Genomic DNA, 22,478 nt, shown 5'->3' with positions numbered 1-22,478 from the left:
AACATATGATCTGTTTTTCTTCAATGATTTAGAATCTTGCCCTGCTCCTCTCTTTTCCCTGGCAATATTTTTAACTTATTTATATTCCACCTGTTTGTGCTTTAACTTTTTTTGGTGATTTACAATTTTACATGCATTTCTTTTAAGAACAAAAACTGGAAGTAAGCTGTGAAATTAACATGGTGTTCCTCTCCATGTTTGTTTTATCTTAACCCTGTATCTTCTAGTACCTGTAGTCATGTCTTTACAGAATAATCAACCATCAGCCTCTTCCTTAATATTTGCCTCTAGAACATGTGTGAAATTAATTAAAAAGTGATCCTAACGTTAAACATAACTTACAAAGTAGTCAGATGTAATAGTTTTGCCTGTGTTGAGTGCTTTTTTTGTGGAAACTTTCTTGTACCTCACAGGTGTTATACAAAGAGGGCTTAGGGACCGGCATCCCGACACCGGTTACTCCAGAGATGGAAAGGGTCAAACATAACCAAGAGAACGTTAGCTCGGTATTGCTAAATAAAACAAACCCTACCATTTCAAATGCAAATCAAATCCCTTTAACTCCTCCATATTAATTTTTTCTTTCAATTCTTTGTTGAACTTTGAACAGCCCTTTCTTAATCAAATCACTAAACCCCTGTCAGTATCCTTATATTTTAATTTTTCACTCAATCTAACTGATTTGTCATTCAATTGTTCCAGCTGTGGGATTTTAACCTTATTTACTTAAGGCAGTTAAGCAGTAACTTATCTTTCCTCCCGATGAAATAGCAGCAGCCTGAGTGATGTCACTGGCCTCAGTAACAAAGTTGATCCTTTGATCCTTCACTGGTTGCACTGCAAATGAAAAAGGAACTCTTTAACGCTTCCCAGCAAAGCAATCTAATGCAACTGGTGTGTGCTGTCTCCTTTCCTGGTTTTGCTGCATCAGGTGCTTTCTTATATCCTACAGGTCTTCGTAAGAAAACCTGGCTGGCATCCCCATATCACTGCCATATGACAAAATGACAAGAATGGCATATATGAGAAATCCATTACAATCAATTATCTGGATTGTTGCTACTCCTAACACATTCCAGTCAAATTACTATTATGTCATAATTTATATTTCTATATATTTTCTATACTTCTGTTTTAGTTAGAGCAGTTTAGGATTAGTTTTGGCTCGCTCTGACCCAGTTCAGACAGTGCTGACTTGAGATTAATAGGACAGTTCGGAGAAGCCACTGTTAGAGGTTTTGCTACATTTAATTGTCTCTGAGTCCTCACAGCTCTCTGTTACGCTGCTGAGCCTATTTAGAATTTTTAAGAGGCAAAGCTGCTTATACAAGAGCTTTTGTTTGAGTAAGGAAACTCCTTTGCAAAAGAGTTTTCAGGTACCTTGGCTCAAGCTATGCTTTGCACAGAACACTCCTGCAGTTCTCACTGGCATTATTTCTGTGCACCCAGGTGAGATGAGAACAAACCTCATAGCAATTTTAGCTGATTATTTTCATTGATGTTTTTTGCTAGCTTTTGAACAAGGCTGACAAAACTCTATTTTTCATACTTTTAAATTTCACTGTATTAAATTACTTGTCTTTTCTCTCTCTCCTCCCTGTCCTCCTCTTTCCTTTCCTTTTTTTTTTTTTTTTTTTTTTTTTTTTTTTTTTTTAATACTTCCTGGTTGCCGCACAGGTGTTGTACAAAGAGGGGCTGGGGGTTGGAACCCCAGTACCTGTAACTCCTGAGATGGAGAGGGTCAAACGCAATCAAGAAAACTTTAGCTCGGTATTTTTGTTGTCATTTAAGAAAAAAGCTCCCTATAACTATTTAACACCTGTAAATTTTCTACTCTCTCTAATTAACTTATAAACATAGAAACATCCCCTTTCTCCTATTACATTTTTTAATTAGTTATATTTTATGTACTTATTTTTTAAAGTTTTTTTAATAACAATTGATGCTTCATGTCCTTTAATTTTTAAAGCTTTTTTCTTCTGTGAAGTTTAAGTTATTTTGCATTTTTAAAAAACACTGGGATTTTTATTTGCTTAATTCCATTCCTCTAATGCTTTATTATTCTGTTGAGGCATGTATGATGCAGTATTTCTAGCTATCAGAAGACTTCCTCTGAAGTTATCACATTTGTTAACTGTTTTATACTTCCTAATTTTCCCTGCTTTCTTGTATATTTAGTGGGTGGGTGTAAAAATTATATGTTACCTCCATCAAATGCAGTAAATTTTTTTTGTTCTTAACTTTTTTTAAACTCCCATGTTACCATATAGGTGTTATACAAAGAGGATCTGGGGACAGGAACCCCAACACCTGTCACTCCTGAGATTGAAAGAGTCAAACGCAATCAAGAAAACTTTAGCTCGGTATTTTTTTAATTTGAAAAGCAGCCATTTCCCTTTTAATCTATTTAAAAATGATTTTAACACCAAGAAAATACTTTTGTATTTCCCTGTAATCAATTTACACAAAAAAGAATACCCTGTTCCCCACGTTTTGACGTTTTTCCTCCATAATTGTTACTTACTTTGTTTTGATTAGATCATCTTACTAATGATAACTTCCAGATTCCCTGTTTCTGTCTTTCTTTTGACTCCAAACATTTTTTTTTCTTCTTTAATATCTGTTTTTCCTTTTGTTAACCACTTCAATCTTTGGTTGTTGGTTTTTTTCCTGGTTTTACCTCATATAAAAACTAATTTAGTGCCTGGTCCAAATCTGTGGAAGTGACCTCAGGGTAAGAGTGCTCTGATACACGCCAGTGTAACCTGCTGTGATGTTTATGGAATGGGTAAATGAAACAGAATTGATTTATTTAATCCTTCTGCATTATATTTGATGCCTTCTTCCTTTAGGAAGTCTTTAATATTGTTGCACAGCTCTAGATATGTTGGTAGCACAGGTCTGCAGGGTAAAAAAATTTAGTAGCATAAGCATGTTTCTCAGGGGGGAGGAAAGTGTCACATAAGACAGGAGAGCACTAGTAATTATCATTTGTCAGGTACCATTTTCACATATATGCCTTTGTTATGGTCGTGTCTCTGTGTCCTTCTGTAATAAGCAAGCTAGACTCTCTGGCGACAAACTCTGGACAGTAAGTAGTGTCTCACTCAAAATGGATGGCTCTTCGCTGAGGGTGTGTGTACAGAAAAACTTCTAGGAAGGCGCGTTAGGACCTGGTCTTCCAGTGACTCCAGTACAATCAAGAAAAAGTTTACCTCACTGCTGGTGAAAAGACAATAATATACTTCGTTGTAGTTTATGTAAGACTTTAATCTTCTGAACACTCATCAGTTTTAAATGTCCACCTTGGGAAGCCATTAAGCAAGTCAGGAAGGTATTCTAGCAGGCTGGTAGAAGTCTCAAGTCACACTGGTGTATTAGTGTTTATCTGCAGAGATTTAAATGAGTTTTTTATTTTCATGGATTTTTTTTTAATTCCTATGCTAATTCAGGGCATCTCAGGAAAACATGTGTCATGTTCTGAGTGTTCTCTCAGCAAACAGAGTGTTACTGTTGTTTGCTTGTTCCTTTTTTCTTTTCTTAATACAGCCATGTTACCCCACAGGTGTTGTACAAAGAGGATCTGGGGACAGGAACCCCAACACCTGTCACTCCTGAGATTGAAAGAGTTAAACGCAATCAAGAAAACTTTAGCTCGGTATTTTTAAATTTGAAAAGCAGCCATTTCCCTTTTAATCTATTTTAATATACTTTTAACATGCACACCAAAAAAATTCTTGTTCCCCTATAATCAACTTACACACAAAATAATACCCTGGTCCCTTTGAGATTTTTTCCCTCCATAATTGTTACTTACATGATTCTTGTTCCTCTTTTTTTATTACTTCATCTTAATAATAACTTTTAATTCCACCTTTCTTTTGAGTCTTCTTTTGAGAAAATATATTTTTTCTTTTTTTTTTTTCTTTTAAAAAACACCCTGTTTTCCTTTTCTTAGTCACAATAATCCTTAATTTTGTGTGGTGGTTTTTTCCCCCCTGATTTCACTTACTTTATGTATGAGATCTAAACTATTCAGTGCCTGACACAAATCTGTGGCTGTGGCCGCAGTGTAACAGTGCTCTAATACACGCCAGTGTTAACCTGCTGTGATGTTGATGGAATGGGTAAATGAAACAGAATTGATTTCTTTGTCCCTTCTGTATTGTATTTTATATTTTCTGCCTTTAGGAAGTCTTTAACAGTCTACTGTTGCATAGACAGTTTTTCTATATAGCTTCCAAGAAGCAACTGGAGAAGGTATTCCAGTTTTCTGCCAAAAGGCATTGCAGAGAATTTGTGTTTAGCTACGTAGTTTTGAGAAGCATTTTAACTTTTCTCTTTTATTCCAAGCTTTGGCTTGGAGCGACTTTGAAAAACATTCAGTCTGTTTTCTCAGCAAGCTGCGGGTTACTGTTGTTTGCTTGTTCCCCCCCCCCCCCCTTTTTTTTTTTCTTTTTCTTACTACAGCCATGTTACCCCACAGGTGTTGTACAAAGAGGATCTGGGGACAGGAACCCCAATACCTGTCACTCCTGAGGTTGAGAGAGTCAAACGCAATCAAGAACACATTAGCTCGGTATTTTGTGGAGGAAAAGCAGTATTCCCTTTAACTCCACTTAAACGGAACTTTTTAACCTTTATTAAAAATGAACAATTCCACTCCTTATGCCCATGTAATCAACTTACAAAACCATCCTTTCTTCACTATACTATATTTTCCAATGTTACTGACCTACCACTTCTTCATATATGTAATTATTTATATTATCCTAAATATTTTTTTAACCCTCTTGCTCCCTTTTCCAACTTCCTTTTTCTTTTATGCCCGTTTTTTGTTGTTGTTGCTTGGTTGGTTGTTTGTTTTTTTTTAATCCTATTGGTTTCCTGTTCGAATGCTGTTATCACAGAAGAGGGAAGGTCTGACTTTCTAAGCAGGCTTCAGTGGTAGCCTAAAAGCTCTTCTCCACCCTGAAAATCTATTTGATGTAAGAAGTTTCTGTGTTGGATTTGTTGCACCTGCTACGATAAAACTATAGACTTCTTTGCCTTCACACCCTCATGGGGGCAATCCAGTGTTCACTGCATCCAGGGTGGCTTTCAGGGCACATTAGAGCAGACTGAGCTCCAGCAGACTCAACTATTTGCCTTCCTGTTGGCTGTAATTATTCTTGAGTTGTGATTATGTTTCTGGATGCTTCTTGTTACTACACAGGTGTTGTACAAAGAGAGCGTGGGGACTGGAACCCCCACTCCTATCACTCCAGAGATGGAGAGGGTCAAACGCAATCAAGAAATCTGTAGCTCGGTACTTTGATAAGAAAAAGAGTTCCCTTTAACGCCATTAAAAAAATCATTTTAACAGTTTTAATACATGGAGATTGTAATGCTTGTTCCAAGATAATGCGGACTGTAGCTCTAAAGCAGCTTACTGAAGTGGTTACTTCTCAATCGTGTCTTACTATGATTTACAGTGGTGACTTTAACTTGTTACAGCTTTTATTGGGTTTTGAGTGATTTTAATGCCCTATTCTAATCCTAAAAACACTTAAACTCCACTCATTTTCTTTTCTTTTTTTTTTTTAATATAATTTTCATACTGATTCTCAGCCCCTTCACATGGTATTTTTGTGGTCTCATTTATGTAGTACTTACACTATTGATTACGAGTGATCCTGTAGTTAAAAAGTCAGTATGCCAACCACTAATTCTCTAGATAAATATTGCTAAGTACCTTCTTTAAATATATATATATATATATATATAAAAATACCTAAACTCTGAGAAAATAAATACAAGGAAAAAAATGCTTTGGGCTTTTAGTTTATCTATGGATAGCTTTTTGTTCATTTTTGCTTTCTTTGGCTCCTTTCTTATGTCTCATAGGTGTTGTATAAAGAAAACATAGGGAAAGCAACCCCAACACCTGTCACACCCGAGATGGAAAGAGTCAAACGCAATCAAGAAATCATTAGCTCGGTATTTTTAACAGGAAACAGTTCCTAAAGATCTGAATGAAGTGTTTAACGTAACTGTAGCAGTTTAGTAATCTGTGCTTTCTAACTTTTTAAAATGAATTTGCCAAGAAGCATAAACCTCCTACCTTCTGAGCTTGCAAACAAACCATAGTATCATTTAACACTGCCTGAAGCAGGATTTTACTAGAACTAGGTTTGACTTTTTTTGGATGGATATTGTTTCTCTGCAATTTTTTTTTTAATCCTTTCTTACATCAAGTGTGCTTTTATGCAGCGTGGATTCCATCCGGGGGCCATTTCTGCACCTTAGTACACTAATGGCAAAGCTCCCGTTGCTTCTTTTGGGAGCAGCATTGTGCACTAAATCTAACCCTTTCTAAGTGTAATGATTCAAAAGCTACATTGTATGTTGGTTTGGGGGGGTTTTTTGGTTGTGTTTTTGTTTTTTCTTATTCATGGTGCCTTTTTTAATGACATCTGGATACTCCCTTGTATCCTGTAGGTTTTGTACAAAGAAAATGTGGGGAAAGTGACCCCAACACCAATCACTCCAGAGATTGAGAGAGTCAAACGCAATCAAGAAATCATTAGCTCGGTACCCTAAAATAGATGTGTTTCTTTTTTCCTTGATGCTTATATCTTAATAAAGTAACATCCTAACTACATACTGAAAGTTGGTTTTAATGTAAAAAATAGATATATTTGTTTCTGCAAATTAATCACTCCTAAAATTACTGTAGTGTTAACAGTCTGAACCAGAAATGTAGGCCTTTTCTGCAGCTCAGTTTGTGTACCTGTGGGCTCTATCCAGACAATATTAAGAGCTTTGCATCCTTTGGTGAAGATACTCAGGTTCCTTTCTCTGTGCTTCCATTGTTTTTTCAGGGATATTTGAATTTAGCAAAAAACAAACAAGAAACCCAGCCACCCCATCCCCAAAAATCCACCTCTCTGACCCACCTGAGATTGCACTGCTGTGCCAGGTGACTTAGGGTGCCTTAAACAGAACAACACAAAAGGAATGAGACCCTTCCTACTCCGGGTAGTGTAGCCGCAAGAGCTTGTAGGTGGCCTCATGGACTGGGGAGATGTGTAGGTGTGATGGTGCCACAACACCAGTCACCCAACCTCAACACCCTTCTTTGTGTGGCTGCCCCACGTCAGCGTGGCAACAGAACTCCCTCCTCCCTCCCAAAAAGGTCACAAATTGCTTCAAATACAGATAAACCAGCAGATAAATCATTTCCTAAATAGTTCTCTGGGGCCACAGGCAGCTTCCTAGAACCTACGAAGCCATCGCCACAGTCGTAGCTGGATAGAGCCCCTCTTTGTTAATCACAAAAATAACAAGCTTTCCTTTTACAGTTTCTTTTTCTTACCCTTCCTTACAGCAGTAGATGTTTGCTTTTGTGCAGTGCTGCATATCATAATCAGTTGTGACTTTTTTGAAATTTGATAACAAAGTAATCGTGTGTGTTCAAATCCTTTTGATTTTGGGAGGGTTTTAAGATACCGGATACATCTTCTGTATCCCACAGGTGTTGTACAAAGAAAACTTGGGGCGAGCAACCCCCACACCTGTCACTCCAGAGATGGAGAGAGTCAAACGGAATCAAGAACACATTAGCTCGGTATTGTCTGGAAGAAGTAAAGGGGCTATGATAGAGCACTTTTTTGTTTTTCAAAACTTATATCTGCCTGGTTTTATTTAACCCTCTAATTTTTCCCCTCAAACATAGAAAGTCCTCTCATAAAACTAAAGTATGTAAAAGACTTTTTTTTGTCAATTAACTTTTTTATACTATTTTTTCCTCTGACTTTTTTTTTTCTTTCCTAATGAATGATGTTTACTCTAAAACCAGTAACATTACAGTTTTTAATTTGTACATTTGTGACTTTGAGTTACTTTGTGATCTGTAGGTTGTATACAAAGAAGGCTTAGGGAAGGCAACCCCCACACCGGTCACTCCAGAGATGGAGAGAGTCAAACGCAATCAAGAACACATTAGCTCGGTACTGAAAGAAGAAAGACAACCACCTTACCTTAAAAATAACTGTTCCAAACAAAACCTCCACTTCTAATTTAGCCTTATTTTCCCAGTTTTCCTTCTTTTTGCCTATTCCTCCCTTTGATTTTTACCTTTTGCTCTAGCAAATAACTTCTTACATGCTTTATTTCCCAAGATCTTTCTACCCCTGCAGTGATGAGTATGCTTAAACAGTAACACCATTTACAGAATGAGCTAGGAATTATTCCGGTCTGATTTGTGGACACCTTTTTTTACACTGTAGGTTTTATACAAGGAACATCTGGCAAAAGGCACACCAACACCCATGACTCCAGAGATGGAGAGAGCTAAACGCAATCAAGAAAACATCAGCTCGGTATGTTCTATTTAGCCAATAAATGAAAATATATTAAAAAGTAACATTTCAATCCCTGAAATCCTTACTCAGATCAACAGCGCAGCTGTTAACCTAGCTACCTCGTTTGGTAGTATGAAATAACTACACTAAAATCAAATCCTTTAGTAAAAAGCAAGTAGTATCTGCTGCAACTGAGTATTTCTTCCTGTGTGATTAACTGCTTTGGTTTGGTTGGGTTTTTTTCTAAACAACAGTTGGGTTTCAAATAACATCTGTTGTCTTCAAGTCTCTTCTGTTTTCACTGGTCTCATACTGTACGACATACTGTTACTGAAGAACAATAATTCTTTGCCTTTTATGTGATTTCTGACATTCTGTTTAAAACCACGACAGATCTTGAGGGCCCTTCTTTGCCAGCCTGTTACTCTAGAGGTAAATCCTGACATACGCCTTCCTGTAAATATTTACACATAGAACAGATTGTAGGATCACAGAATGGTTTGGGCTAGAACGGACCTTCAAGGGCCATCTAGCCCAACCCTCCATGATGAGCAGGGACACCTTAGACTAGGTGAGGTAGCTCAGAGCCTCGTCCAACATAGCCTTAAATGTTGTCATGACTTGCTCGATAAATCCAGTAATACAATCTCTGCAAATGTTTACAGATGCATGACGCAACTGTTATTGCTCAAAAAAGAAACCCTACAAACCCAGAAACAATTGTAGTATTTCAATGAAAAACACAGCTCTAATGATGTTGTTTGTTTCACCCTGATAACTTCACTGAAGTCAGTGAGGTGCATGTCAAATACATGAAAATATTACCTAGAGCATTGCTGCTGCATTACCTCTACCTGGTGTTACAAGGTTCAAAAAAGGTAAGGCTCTTTTAGTTAAGAAAAGGAATGTCTGGGATCAAGTCCAGAGCTGTCCATATAATTATGAAAAAAAATTTTCCTTTGCATTCTAATGTGATTCACCAACACAGCTCCCGCTACCTTTTTGTCTGCAGTCCCCCCACCTTCTTTTTGCCAGGTTGCTTCGGTGCAGCTCACTCCCCACACCGCAGAGGTAGTTTTGTGCCCTGCGCTCACTTCCTTGTTCTCACCTGGCAGGTCCTTTACTCAGATAGTTTCCGAAAACAAGTACAAGGCAAAGCTGCGTATGTACTGGATACACCTGAAATGCGGCGTGTACGAGAGACCCAGAAACACATCTCTACGGTAAGAGCATTTCTAGATGTATTTTTACCTTGGCAAGTGATTTAAGTAAAAACATAACCTTGTTCCCGAGACATTCTGGGGTTGGCAGCTCAAGGACAACATACACATACAGAGTTTGGTTACCTGGAGTCTTAAATGCTAAAGGCAGGAGCGACTGCAGGAAAGGCATGTTTGGGGTTAGGCTCTCTCACTCTTCCTTCAACTGGAGAAAGCAAAAGTTCCGAACAGCGGTGCGCCGCTCTCCTAGAAATGCACCTGAGGTAAGCAGGAATCAAAATTACTCAGGTAAGGTAGAGAGAACAGACATCCCATTTTAAATTGCAGGTGAAATACCATGAAGATTTTGAGAAAACCAAAGGTAGTTTCACACCGGTTGTTACCGACCCCATTACAGAACGCGTGAAAAAGAACATGCAGGACTTCAGTGACATTAGCTATAGGGGCATTCAAAGGCGAGTAGTAGAAATGGAGCGAAAGCGCATGGACCAGGATCAAGAGACTCTCACAGGTGAGCAGAACCCAGGTTTTAGAATTACTTGATATTTCATTTACACAAAACACAAGCTGACCTGGATGAGTTGTTTTATTTAAGCTCAGCCATATCAACTCAAATTTATCATAACTTGGACATGGTATCTTTATCAAAGTCCGTCTTGAAAATATTCTCATATAGCAGCAGTGAATCACTTGTGGGCTGCCTGTCCCATTCTGCCCACCTTTATAACATAAAAGCTAGATTTACATTTCTTACTTATGTCTTTAACTTGATCTATATTAGAGAAATACCTTAACTCACTTAATGTAGATTAAATTACAAAAAAATTAAAAAAAAATTTAAAAATCCTAATCTGCGCTGTAAAATTGAGAACCACAAAGTTATGAAATGCCACTTGCCCTTTTCTGAAGCGCCTTTCCTCCTGTTCAGCGCAGATGTGTGCTGCTCAAGCTCTCCAACAGCTGCTTGAGCTACAGCTTGGCCTCAAAAACTGCTCTTTCTCTTACAGGTCTTCGTGTGTGGCGCACTAATCCCGGCTCAGTCTTTGAATACGACCCAGCAGAAGACAATATTCAGTCCAGAAGCTTACATATGATCTCTGGTTGGTTCCATCGGCTGTACTATCTGTGCAAAATGTTTTACACTTGTGCAAATTCAATCAGTAAAACTGGCAGCTTGGGGCCACTAAAGTACAGCTTGGCACTCTACCTCTGCAGGAACGCAAGCAAAGTCCCACGGGCTGACTTCAGCCACTGTGTTAATCAGAGCTGAGATTTCCAAAGTTACACAGGGACACGGTTCTGGGGAGAATTAATGGTAACTAGAGGAGAAATTTCCTATTGCTCCTCCTCACCAGCAGAGCTACATTTATGCTAGCTACATAAATACACTGGATGCTTAATACAGCCATTTCTCAAACAATATATTGTTAATCTAGTATATACAAGTGATCTAACACAGGTTTATACGATACAGTTGCTTACTGGTAACATGTGCTTCCTTTTTAAATAACTCTAAAAATCAGAGTTAAAAGTAAACTATTCCTCAGTTACCTTTTTTTTTTTAAACTCCTTTCCTGCTAATTGTTTGAGAAGGGAAGCCTCCTGAAATGACAGAAAACGGTCTTGGGCATAGTTCAGATCTGTGTCAGCTGACAAAGGAAAGCATGGGATAATTGGTATAAAAATTGTGGAATTAGCTAGCACTAAAGGGAAGGAGGTTGGAGAAAGAAAAACATTCTAACTGTTAAAGGTAACAGGGACATAACAGCTGTGTCTCAGGAGAACTTCAGCATGGTGTTGATAGAATACTCTTGAAAAGCACTGGCAAATACCATCAAACCCTAAAAATAGACTGTGATTAATTCACCAGCTTTTTTCCATAAACCTTGTACGATACAGTAACCCATTCTGCTCAGCTTGCACACGGCCCATGCCAGTCTTCTACTCAATATAAGCACAATTTCTACGGGTTTGATAACAACAGCAGAGAGCTTTGGTGATCTTTACGGAACGTGTACACACACTCATATGTATTATGTGTGTATATATAAAAAGTAATCTATACATGTGTGTGGGTGTACATATACATCTATATGTATATAGAAGTGTATTTTTATGTGTGCATCTCCTTACACCACAAGGACATACATTGGTTCCCACTGCTTTCTCCTGACAGTCCAAGCCCAGCGCCGCAGCCGGGAGCACTCCCGCTCTGCCAGTGCCTTGAGCCTCACTGGTGGCGGCGACGAAAAATCAGAACCCTCGGACGGCGGACACTTGTCCTATTACAGCAACGGGGGCTTCTTTGCCACAACTGCAACAGGTACGAGGAGAACAAACATGCCACTGACTCACATAAGAAGACAAATTGTATCCAGACGATCTGGCAGGGCTCAGGAGTTCCTCTGGCCAGGAAAAAGCACATTACACCTGCAAAACATCACGTTACAGACTTAACAGATGTAAAATTGTATTTTAGTTGGTAAAAGGCAGGTCTGAGCCACCTGATGACACAGCCCGTTATCTTTATTCAGAGCAACTCTAACCCTATTGCCAATTCCATCATAAGCAATAAGAAATATATTTTCCCTTTGCAGTGGGCTACAAACATGCTAAAACCATCGAGTTACCACAACAACGGTCATCGTCTGTTGCCACCCAGCAAACTACGGTATCATCGGTTCCTTCTCACCCGTCTACTGCTGGTGTAAGTAGCACAGATCGGTTGTACGCCACACAGTCCCCAGCCTGCTGCAGGTGCACGCTCCAGATGATGCTCATCCAGCATTCGAGCCTGTAACCGGCGTGCCTGGTTATGGGCTGGGCTGAGGCTTGGTACTGGACCGGGTGAAGGTGTAACAGATTCCCCGGAGTGGGACAGAGCCTTACCTGTTTGTTCCTGAAAGCTTGAATTAATGCTTCCTTCCTACTCTTGAGAGCAAGGCTCAGAGCAGGCCCAGGCCAGGGCGTACCATCGCCTCCCCTCTGAGATAGCGCTGGAGTGAGCTGGTACTGCTCAAATACTCTCTGAAAACATTTTGTTCAGCTTCAGCACCACTGAACTACGCAGGCTGTGACCTGAGGTAGTGGTACTTGGGTGACAAGGGTAGTTATTGGGAAGAAACATTTTGTCTTCTAAACCTAGGAGATTTCAAAGGCCAGGCAGGCAGTGCCCTCAGCAGTGCTTTTAGAGCACGGACACGAGCCGAGGTAACTTGGTGCAAGAGCCGGCTCTGGCCGATTCTCAGCAACAGCCGTGGCTTCAGTGCCAACAGCAGGGCTGTAATTGTGTCTTCTTTTTTAAAACCAACAGAAGACCTACCGGGCCATGTATGACTACATGGCAGCTGATGCCGATGAGGTTTCCTTCAAAGACGGTGACACAATCGTAAACGTACAAGCAATCGATGAAGGCTGGATGTATGGGACCGTCCAGAGAACCGGCAAGACGGGCATGCTGCCAGCCAACTACGTAGAAGCTGTCTAAACCAAAGGCCATCTTCCCACAACGCCCATCTGCACGGCAGAGGCACGCTGGCACCTCTCAAAATGTAAAGTCTACAAGAAGGGTTTGTAACATTTTTTCCAAAGTGCCTTATTGTCTCCCGTGCTGATAGTGCCTTATAAACCATGTGGGGAAAAAACAAACAAACAAACAAACAAACAAACAAAAAACTGCAGAGCAAAATACTCTTAAAACATCCTTTCAAAACATTTTTGAAAACCACCTGTAAGCACACTACTAGGCCTTGTTCATAAGAACTGTGTTTCTTCCACTGTAAAAAAAACCAACCAAACAAACAAAAAAAACCCAACCAAACCCAGAAACCATTGCCTGGACTTTCAAACACTTCAACATCACACACCATCACAACATTTAACTTGGCTAGAACTGCAATCCAGTTCAGCATCTCCAAAATTCTCTACATGTACTTAAGACTATGACTACCAGGTATTTACTCATTCTGTCACAGACTATTTTTCTGGGCTATTCTACACTGTTTGAATGTATTCACTACTTCTTTGTACAAGCAACATTTAAGCTTACTATCTCAAACCATCTTTAGGCTGCGGGGGAGGGAAACAAACCCAAACCCCAAGGCCTCTCCTGCTTGCTCAGCTCTTCTGCCTGTGTTTTTCATGCAACTGTTCTGGGGTCAAGACATTATTACTTGTCAATTAGTGACTAAATAAAGCTAATGTTTCTGCAGTATGTTTGATGTGTTCACTCATGCTGAAGAGCAGGAATCAATCTCCCAAGAAACTGACTTTGTTCAGAAAACTGCACTGGGACAGGGAAGGAGTGCAGGTGAGGAGGCTGCAACGGCCACCACCGCAGGCAAGCTCCGAGGGGCTGGGAGTGAACCACACGTATTACTTCATCCCCGAGCACTGTGGTTATTCGCTTCAAGCATCTGGTACCAGCCAGTCTCCAAGAAAGAATGATGCAAATGATCACTTCATACTGTGTCCAAGACAGACAAAAGATTAAAACCAAAGTCAACTGCAGAAGGAGCTGCAACTTTACCTCCACAGGCCTTTGTTCCAAGGGAATTCACAGCACGTTGTGAGGTACAAACCAACTTGAAAGGGAAACGTCCGTCCTTGGCGCAGGCTGCCAGCACTGAGGGGTGGGTGTTGGTTAGACCAAGATGCTAATTAGCGCCCTTTCAAGGTGCGTACGGAACATCCTTATCTGTACAGGTCACTGGATGCAAGAGTTGAACAAGGCTAAGGCGGCAGATTTGGAACCAAAATAACATTTTCAGGAAAGCAAGAAAATCTACAGACAACTCATCACTGGCACTGTTCACATTACAGCTGTGAGACACCTCTTTGTCCCAGTCACTTTCTTCATGAGACACATGAACAGGGCAAAGGCTCCCCGGCGCCTTGCTGCCAAGATACCACCACCTCCTTCAGGGGCTGCTCCTGTCTCAAGGCAGCAGCGATGACCCTGCAAGGTCTTCCCAGCCTGGTGGATCCAAACCAATGCTGAGGTTAGAGCTGGACAGATCTGAAGGGGGAAAAAAGAAAACCAAACCCCAAACCACCAAACCACGGTCACACTAACATGTTTGGGAACTATCTGCTGTTTTATTTGTCTGCATTTAAGTTCTAAAATCAAAATGTGATAGCTACAGTACAATACATACAAATTAAGATTCCCAGAGTAAAACCCAAGAACTCTCTCTGAAGGTCTCCGAGAAGCAGCAATGCATTCCATGCAATTAAAAGTCAAAATCATAAATTATTAACCAAAATTTACTGTGATAAGTCTGTACATAATATACAAAGGGCTCTTGTCAAATCCATTCATTTCTCCAAAGAGAGTCTCCTCCACAGAAGAACTGCTGCCAAAAACAAACACAGGGAAAAGCCTGAGAAGTTCTGCAGTCTTCTGCCTGTAAGGGTACATCCCGTTACCCGCTTCTTTGTGCAATTCTTACAAAAATACATGCAAAAATAGATGTCATCCACGTTGTCAAAATACCAGGTTGCTGGGCCGTTACTGCCGTAAAGAAATTAAGCTCAGTTTATCTCGGTATAAAACGGTGCTGAAGGGAGAGCCACTGCCTGTCAGAGGTTTCAGCAGCTTAAAAGCAGAGAAACAGGGGCAGCAGACGCACAGAGCCGTGAGATCGATCTCTTACCAAATACTAAAGAGTTTGCAGCAGTAAGAACACTTCAAATTTGAAAAAATAATTTAACTATGTTGGTTTGGTTTCACATCTTTGCTATTGCACAACTTTTATCAAGTTTTCTTTCATGACCTGAAAGAAATATGCATAGCAATACAATACAAATACATCTATCGGGGAGTAAGTGATCCTGCAAATAAGAACGCAAAACAAACCCAAGGAAAAAAAAACAAACCAACAAATCCCAAACATGATACATTTTGGTCATATAAGTGTTAAAAAAAATCTTCTACAGTTTATGCAGTTTAAAAAGTAATTCACTAGCAAGAAAAGCAGGTTTTGGGGAAAACTGTAACGAAATTCTCCTTACTTAGAAAGGATAAACAACTAATCAGAACTTTCATGGGGAGGCGATTTCCAGCGGGACTGCAGGTTTTTCATGATACAGTTTGTCATGCTGACAAGTTTTTCTTGCATCTCAAAAAGCTGGCTTCCTGAGTAGCTGTGAAGATCTTCGGAGGTCAGCTGAGCAGCGAGCGCATCAATCTGGCTCAGAAGATCTGCTGGGGGCTGGTCATCTGTATTCGTAACAACTGGCTCAATGAAATCTGGAAAGGAAGGGAAGCAGGGCAGCACTGTCTGCATGTCTGGATTCAAATCTAAGCACAATTACCTGCCGTGGAACGTTACAGCTTCTTTTGTACAAAGGAACATATTTGAGTACGAAGTATTTGTTTCACACAACATGAGAGCTGCTGACAAGGGCAGCCCTCCCAACTCCATGCTACCCGTCTTTAAGGTGACTTTTATTGTACAATCATGACCAAATATAATGAAACTAAGGACAGAAACAAAAGTATTTGATCCTATTCAGATCCTGCCAGTGTCCCTCAAGACATGCTTCCCCAAAGCCCAACCTTTAGGTGGACAGCTGCAGAGAAGGTACTGCCCAGTTCTTCATTCTCCAGTTAAACCAACACTTCAAGGATCTCGTAGGAAGAACACAGACGGATCCCTCTGTTTGAGCCATCAGGCCAAATTCCAAAAGCGCACGGGGGAATGCAAATAAAAGTCTAGGCACCTACATCCCAAACAGGGATCCAGGGAATTGTCCCTCTCCTGCCCACCCGCTCAGGATGAGGCACCGCTGAACTAACCCAGCTCCACCTTGCCTGTTCCCGTGCATGCCCAGAGCCACAGCACTTGCTGCGGTATTAAACAGCCCAGGAGACATACCCGGCCGAGATTCAGAGAATTAAGTACTTAGAGCCCCGCTCAATTTGTTCTTTGCATGTTTATGCAAGCTCATTTAGTGAAAACCAGCATCTCTCCCTCAAAATATACAACAGAAAAGTTCTAGAAAGCCATTGCTATAGGGCTTCATAAAGCGGCTAGAGTCAAGCACCCAGCTGATGTGCCGAAGGTAGCTATTAACACTCTCCAATAAAAAAAAAAAAAAAAAAAAAAAGATCAAGTGTTCCCATTAGGAGAGAATGAAAGCACCACACAGCAGAGACAGCCACAGCCTAAGCAAAAAGCTGGCAATAGGTTACCTGTTGCAAATTTTTCTTCCTCTACAGGAAGAGGTTTATCCTCTACATTATTCATGGGCTTTTCTGCATCTTCAAGTGCTTCTATTTCCTCAAATCCTCGAGATCTTACCTGAAGGTTTTTTAGGAGAGAACAAGACATGCATTACCAGAGAGAAAAAAAAATTAAGATTATATGGTGGGACACGTTTTAACCTCATCATAAATACAATCATTATTCCCATTAATAATACTGTAACTAAGTCACCTAAACCTTGAATTCCCCACGTTACTGTGACAGGTAGAGATCACGCTCTAAGTGCTTTCTCTAATGTATTCTCCCCCCCATTACTCCTCATCACGGATGTTAGCAGTTCGTTAGGCTAACACTGGCTTTTGAGGTACTAAAATGAAACATTACCTGTTGCCCATGATATCCTTTAAGAGCTTTTTTAACATTGGAAACTTTCGGAGAGCGGATGGGAAGAGTTTTGACTTCTGATGCTGTCAAAGTACTCAGATCACCCACTGTCTTAATGTTCCTTGCTCGAATGAGCTGCCCCAAGCCCCTGGCGCTGCAGCGGGGAGAAAGAAAAATGGGGTTTAGTGCCAGAATTCACGTCTTTTCTGCCTGGCACGGTGGAGCACATAGAAATCTTACATGAACGCCCATTCACATGCACACAAGCGAAGGAAAAAACAAAATACACATTACATTCTATCTGTGTAAGCAGACCTCTCTGCAGTTCATCCTAGAGCCATCAGAGTGGCATTCGAAAGGCCACTCGTATGTGGTGTGAGTGGAAGAAGAGGAGCCGAGCACACTGCAAAAGGCCATTCTGAGAAGCTCCCACTATACTGCTACGGTTTGTTGCGACAGGTTATCAAAATTCAGATCGAAAACTGAACTAGCTCAGCACCCAGCCTTTGTACTTGAAATGTTGATTTTTTTCAAAATCCCAGTTCACCTTCAATAGAAAGGCGCCTTCACCTTTCACAGAAAGCCCAACTGCTTGTCATCAAGCATTAAGAAAAGCCTCTGCCACGCAGAAATGGAGCACGGAGCATGCCCCCCATGCTCCTGGGCACAAGCTTTTCATTGTCTTACAAAAAAGACAACATGAGTCATTACAAAGTAGTTACCTCTCCCCCACATCAAACCAACCTCCCTCCTTTTAAAAACAATTTGGCAAAAGGTGTCTCTAACTCATCACATTTTGCATCAGAAAATTTGGTTTTGTAGGTTCAGTGAGTATTTGTTTCCTCTTAAAATGGCCTCTTTAAAGCAGCAACCCACTTACCATATGTTTGATGTAATCTGAGGTAAAATCACCTCAACTGGTGCTTTGCAGCCAGCTAAGGCAGGATACATGCATTCTGTAGGGCAAGGCACCGATTCCATAGCCATTTCCGTTATCTTGAATACAGAAAAATTATTAAACTATCACACAACTGAATACAGGAAAAAATAAGAAAAATACATGAACCAAAGCAGTTCTTACTAAACACTTCTTTGAGCTCTTAAATTTAGCGTTGCGAGATCCTGGAGATAGACATCCTTTGGTCGGAGTGGTAATATTCTGGATAGAAAAAGACAAAATATGTTTCTCAGGATTGTAGGAATTTGGTTAATCATACTATTTAGCTACCTAGATCTCAGAGCACATTTGTCTTCATAGAGTAACAGAATGAATCAGGCTAAACCAGTTACAACTGTTTCTTACACTTAGCAATTCTCTGCTTACAACTATTTGCAAATGACTATGAATGTACACTAAAGCAACATTACCTATAATAAATGAGAAATGTGAGTACTCGCAACATACGGAATATACGTAACAGAATTTACCTTAGCCTGAACATTAGATAAAATTTTAAGACTTCGGGAAGATGGTGAAGAATGGGATCTAATGACAGGACTTCTCCTATCTATGTCATCTGCCAGTCCTTCTCGATAAATTGGATTTGCAAAAGACACTCGACGAATCTGTTTTGAGAAAGAATTAGTTTTTATAGTAAGAACTCAAACCACCACACTCTGGTGAAGTAAGTCTGAAGAGACAAAACAGCTCAGTTGGAAATAAATTCATTACAGTCCTCAAATGACACAGACGTTTCACCCAAGGACAGAAAGCATGGCCTCCTTGCTGCTAAAGGAAACTTTAAACACATTTTGTAAAAAGCTGCTCAAAACCTAGGGCTAAGGCCCTGGCTCTGCATACGGTGGCTTTGCAGCAACATCTGCTGCGCTGCAGCCCTGGCAGCAGATGAGACTTTGGCGCTCCACTTCAATAAAAACTCCCCACCCGAATGACATGCCGATAACGCAAGCCTTGTCAGTGCTTGCACCTCCCCAAAAGAAGTCTGTTAAGTCTTCACCTTCAGCAGGATTGTTTACAATTAAAAAAACAAGTCAATAAATTCAGCATATTTGGAACTCATTACACTACAGACAGTTACATATCCCAGTAACGAACCAAATTAATCGTATCACATAATGAATCGCACTGCAGTACCTTATTCACAGGTGACAGGGATTCATCATCTTGATTTCTTTTTATACCTCTCTTCAAAATACTAGTGGATGGAGAAGCTGAAGGAGACCACATGCAGCGTGTCTGCGTACCATTAGGGCTTTCATTAACCAACACCAAAGAATCACCTTCCAGCTTCTGAGGTGAATCCACACCGTGATTTTCTACTGCCTCTTCTCTGTCCAAGGCCACGTTTTCAGGCATCATTATTTCAGTTTCTACTAATTCCTCTTTCACCTCTTTAACTTGATTAATGCAAGTTTCCCCTACAGTATTCTCAGCTGCTGGTTTATCATCCCAATTACTTTCTAGTTCATTCATCTGTTCTTGCTCAGGTTCGCTGACAATCACTGCCTCGGGTATCTCTTCCAGTTGTCCATTCTGACTTATTTCTTCTTTTTCTGTAGCTGCTGGTTCTTCGCTCTGATTCCCTGCAGCCAGGCAGCCGTCACTGGGCTCATCCGAAACACGCTCCAATGGACACTCTTCAGTTTGGTCATTCTGAACGGCAGGTTCTTCTTCCACTACAGAGCCAGTTATTTCACCTGCTATATGCTCTAGATTCTCTAGATTCTCCTCTACTCCAACACTCTTTCCTGGCTGGTTATCTTCAGTTGTTCTCTCTCCTTCCACACCCGATGTGCTGGGTGCCTGAGCAGGATGCAATGGAGTGCTCATTGCACAAGGGACCATACACAAGCTCTCGTCCAAATTTGATTTACCCGCCATCTCTGGTGTATTTACAGACGTCTCAGCTGGGGTGGTTTGGAGCTCACTCAGTTCATGATTCTTTGATTCACTGAACGACCTGAGTTGCCGCTTTTGCTTTTTACAGCAGAGATTACAGTTGTTCCTTAACCTCTTCTGTCTTTTGTTTTTTTTGTGGTGACACACGGGTAATTGCTGAGGGGGAAGATCACTCCCTGCAGCATTTGCCCCTGGTACACCTTCACACACAACAGCCTGACAACAGTCTATGTTTGTTTGCTTCTCACCATCTACATCTTCCTCTGCTGCTTTCATATCTTGATCAGATACACACGAAATGGTGAATGATTCCACCGACGTGTTGCTTTTGTTTTGTTCCACATTTGCATTCTGTGCATGAGGTGAATCCTGTGAGCAGGGAGATCCCACAGCTTTGTTAGCATCTGTAGGAATTACTTCATTTTTCAGGCCACAGGCTTCAGATGTCACTACAGCATCTGTGCTGACTTCTTGGCTCACTTTACTTGTTTCCAACAGAGCCTTCGTTACGTTTCCTTGGGAAGACGCCTCATGGCTATGGCTTCCTAGCTGTGTATCTTTCAGTTTACTTTCAGAAGACTCAACTCTATTTTTCACTTTTGCGTATCTTTTCTTCCTTGTGCTTTCCTCCTTGGCATCGGAGCCATCACACTCTGAATTTTCTATGCTGGCAAGCAATCCTTGTGAAGCTCTTCTGGTGTGGTATCGTGGGCGCTCAATCTTCTTCTGACCTCCTGTACTTGAGCTACAGTCTTGACTTTCTGTGTCAGTATTCAAGCTACCTTCTGATCTCCTAGCACTTCTGTTTGCTTCCTCATCAAAGTCCCCTGAAGCAGGAGACCCCTTTGAGCTTACGTCCTCTGCAGCAGCTCTCTCAAGAGGGCTGCTTTCTTTATTTGTACTTTCTGTAGTTTTCCCAGAAACTGCTTTCTGCTTTTGCGATCCATCATCCTTAGTCTGCGGCACCTTCTTTTGCCCAGATTTTTCATCTTCCTTATGCCTGTCTTTCTTTTGGTGGCCATCCTCCTTATCCTGACTACCTCCCATACCTTCCACAGTTTCTGACCGTCGTCTTGAAGAACGTCTTAGTATTTTCTGATTAGGAGTCACAGGCGGAACCTGACTATCATTGCCTGTTACCTGGTCCGATGACACAGTCCCCTCTGGGGGCGTATTTTCTTTAGAATCTGTATCTAATGCCTGCTCTGCTTCCATTTCTGCTACCGCATTTTCAATTTTTTTAATTTCTACTTCTGTGGAATAGAGAGTTTGGGAATGAGAAAGGAGAAGGTATTCTATGTCTTCTACTGTAGGAGACTGTTCAGGACTATTTTCCATACTGTTGGTAGCAGAAGACTCTTGTACGCTTTTCTCTTGGTCTGACCTAACTAAAAGCTTGGATTGCATATTGCCTTTGTGCTCCATTTTAGTCTGCCTGCGAGTTAGCCTTCGGATCGCAGTAAATATTTGTTCAGACTCTGATTTCGAAGGCTTTTTATTTTCTTCTCCAGACTTTTCTGGTTTAGTACTGGTCTTGCATACATTTGTATTTTCTGGTTTAGCTACCACAGAAGCATTTCCAGGCGTTGCTGATAAACTGTTTAATGCTGAAAGGCTAAAGGGTCTGTTCTCTGAGCTACCAAATTTCTCCAAAATGATAAAAGACTGCCGTCGGCTTGCAGATGGCGGTGTTCCAGAAATTATGCCACTTGAAGTTGAACTGCTGCTGACGTTTGAAGTGTTTTCGTTCACTACTAAGGGTTCCTTTGATGCTGTTTCCACAGTACTTTTTTCTAATCCCTCTCCAACCGATGGCTCCTCTGGAACCACGTTAGCTGTATCCTCTTTTGCCTCTCCCTCACTATTTAAAGTTGAGCTCTCCTCTATGTGAGTAACAGATGACTTTTTCACACAGGTGGCATCGTCAAGAGGATGATCTGGTTTGTCGGTCCATCCTTCACTCTTTCCATCTTCTTCCTGTCCCAAAAATAGGAACAGCAAAATACTGTAGTTTTGCTATAAATAGAATATAAAAGGAGTAGCTCTGGTAGAATAGAAAACACATCCCACAAGGTTTTTCAAGCCACCCTTCCTACAAATTATTTTACTCTGTCAATCAGTAGTTATAAAATAATAAAAAAAAAATGTAAAGCCATTTAATCCCAAACCTGAAGAACTGCAAAAAACCTACTACTATCTAAAGAAAATCTTCTGTATTTTACCTACTGACTGTTTGGCACTACAGTTGATCAAGCTAGCTGTTCAGCCAACTTGTCTACAAAAGCGAACAGAACTCTATTTTGTGAAGAAAAAAAGAATTGTAAATCCTAAATCTACTATTTAATCCAGCTCAAGCCCTTACAGCTTCATCCAAAAGCAGTTCAGAACGTGGAAACACAGCCAAACTGTTTAAAAGCACAGTCCACTACAGCAATATAGAAATCAACATTAAGACTTTTGA

The 22,478-nt window shown here is 40.6% G+C and overlaps 2 protein-coding genes across 36 annotated transcripts in view; one reads left to right on the top strand and one right to left on the bottom strand.

Moving 5' to 3' along the window:
• The window catches only part of NEB (nebulin), a 134,089-nt gene extending 120,311 nt beyond the window's left edge, over nt 1–13,778 (top strand). For 8 of the 35 annotated variants that reach the window (XM_080400031.1, XM_080400034.1, XM_080400010.1 and 5 more), the window contains 17 exons: nt 414–506; nt 1,678–1,770; nt 2,271–2,363; nt 3,566–3,658; nt 4,487–4,579; nt 5,216–5,308; nt 5,887–5,979; nt 6,481–6,573; nt 7,517–7,609; nt 7,899–7,991; nt 8,271–8,363; nt 9,461–9,568; nt 9,893–10,076; nt 10,573–10,665; nt 11,742–11,888; nt 12,163–12,272; nt 12,879–13,778. In XM_080400031.1, the coding sequence (XP_080256157.1) occupies nt 414–506; nt 1,678–1,770; nt 2,271–2,363; nt 3,566–3,658; nt 4,487–4,579; nt 5,216–5,308; nt 5,887–5,979; nt 6,481–6,573; nt 7,517–7,609; nt 7,899–7,991; nt 8,271–8,363; nt 9,461–9,568; nt 9,893–10,076; nt 10,573–10,665; nt 11,742–11,888; nt 12,163–12,272; nt 12,879–13,052 (1,839 nt within the window). In that variant the 3' untranslated portion in view covers nt 13,053–13,778. The remainder of the gene's footprint in view (nt 1–413; nt 507–1,677; nt 1,771–2,270; nt 2,364–3,565; nt 3,659–4,486; nt 4,580–5,215; nt 5,309–5,886; nt 5,980–6,480; nt 6,574–7,516; nt 7,610–7,898; nt 7,992–8,270; nt 8,364–9,460; nt 9,569–9,892; nt 10,077–10,572; nt 10,666–11,741; nt 11,889–12,162; nt 12,273–12,878) is intronic. The other 27 variants (XM_080400023.1, XM_080400012.1, XM_080400028.1 and 24 more) reach the window with 21 other exon arrangements.
• Nucleotides 13,779–14,642: 864 nt separating this feature from the next.
• The window catches only part of RIF1 (replication timing regulatory factor 1), a 39,468-nt gene continuing 31,632 nt past the window's right edge, over nt 14,643–22,478 (bottom strand). Inside the window, exons 29-35 of the mRNA XM_080400050.1 lie at nt 19,253–21,994; nt 18,586–18,723; nt 18,239–18,316; nt 18,038–18,153; nt 17,158–17,311; nt 16,761–16,869; nt 14,643–15,815 (exon numbers count right to left, since the gene is read on the bottom strand). Coding sequence (XP_080256176.1) covers nt 15,595–15,815; nt 16,761–16,869; nt 17,158–17,311; nt 18,038–18,153; nt 18,239–18,316; nt 18,586–18,723; nt 19,253–21,994 — 3,558 coding nt within the window. The 3' untranslated portion in view covers nt 14,643–15,594. The remainder of the gene's footprint in view (nt 15,816–16,760; nt 16,870–17,157; nt 17,312–18,037; nt 18,154–18,238; nt 18,317–18,585; nt 18,724–19,252; nt 21,995–22,478) is intronic.

This window comes from Falco punctatus (assembly GCF_963210335.1).
Source record: "Falco punctatus genome assembly, chromosome: 8".
In the NCBI taxonomy this organism is placed as follows: Eukaryota; Metazoa; Chordata; class Aves; order Falconiformes; family Falconidae; genus Falco; species Falco punctatus.
This window is presented reverse-complemented; position numbering and strand designations above follow the sequence as displayed.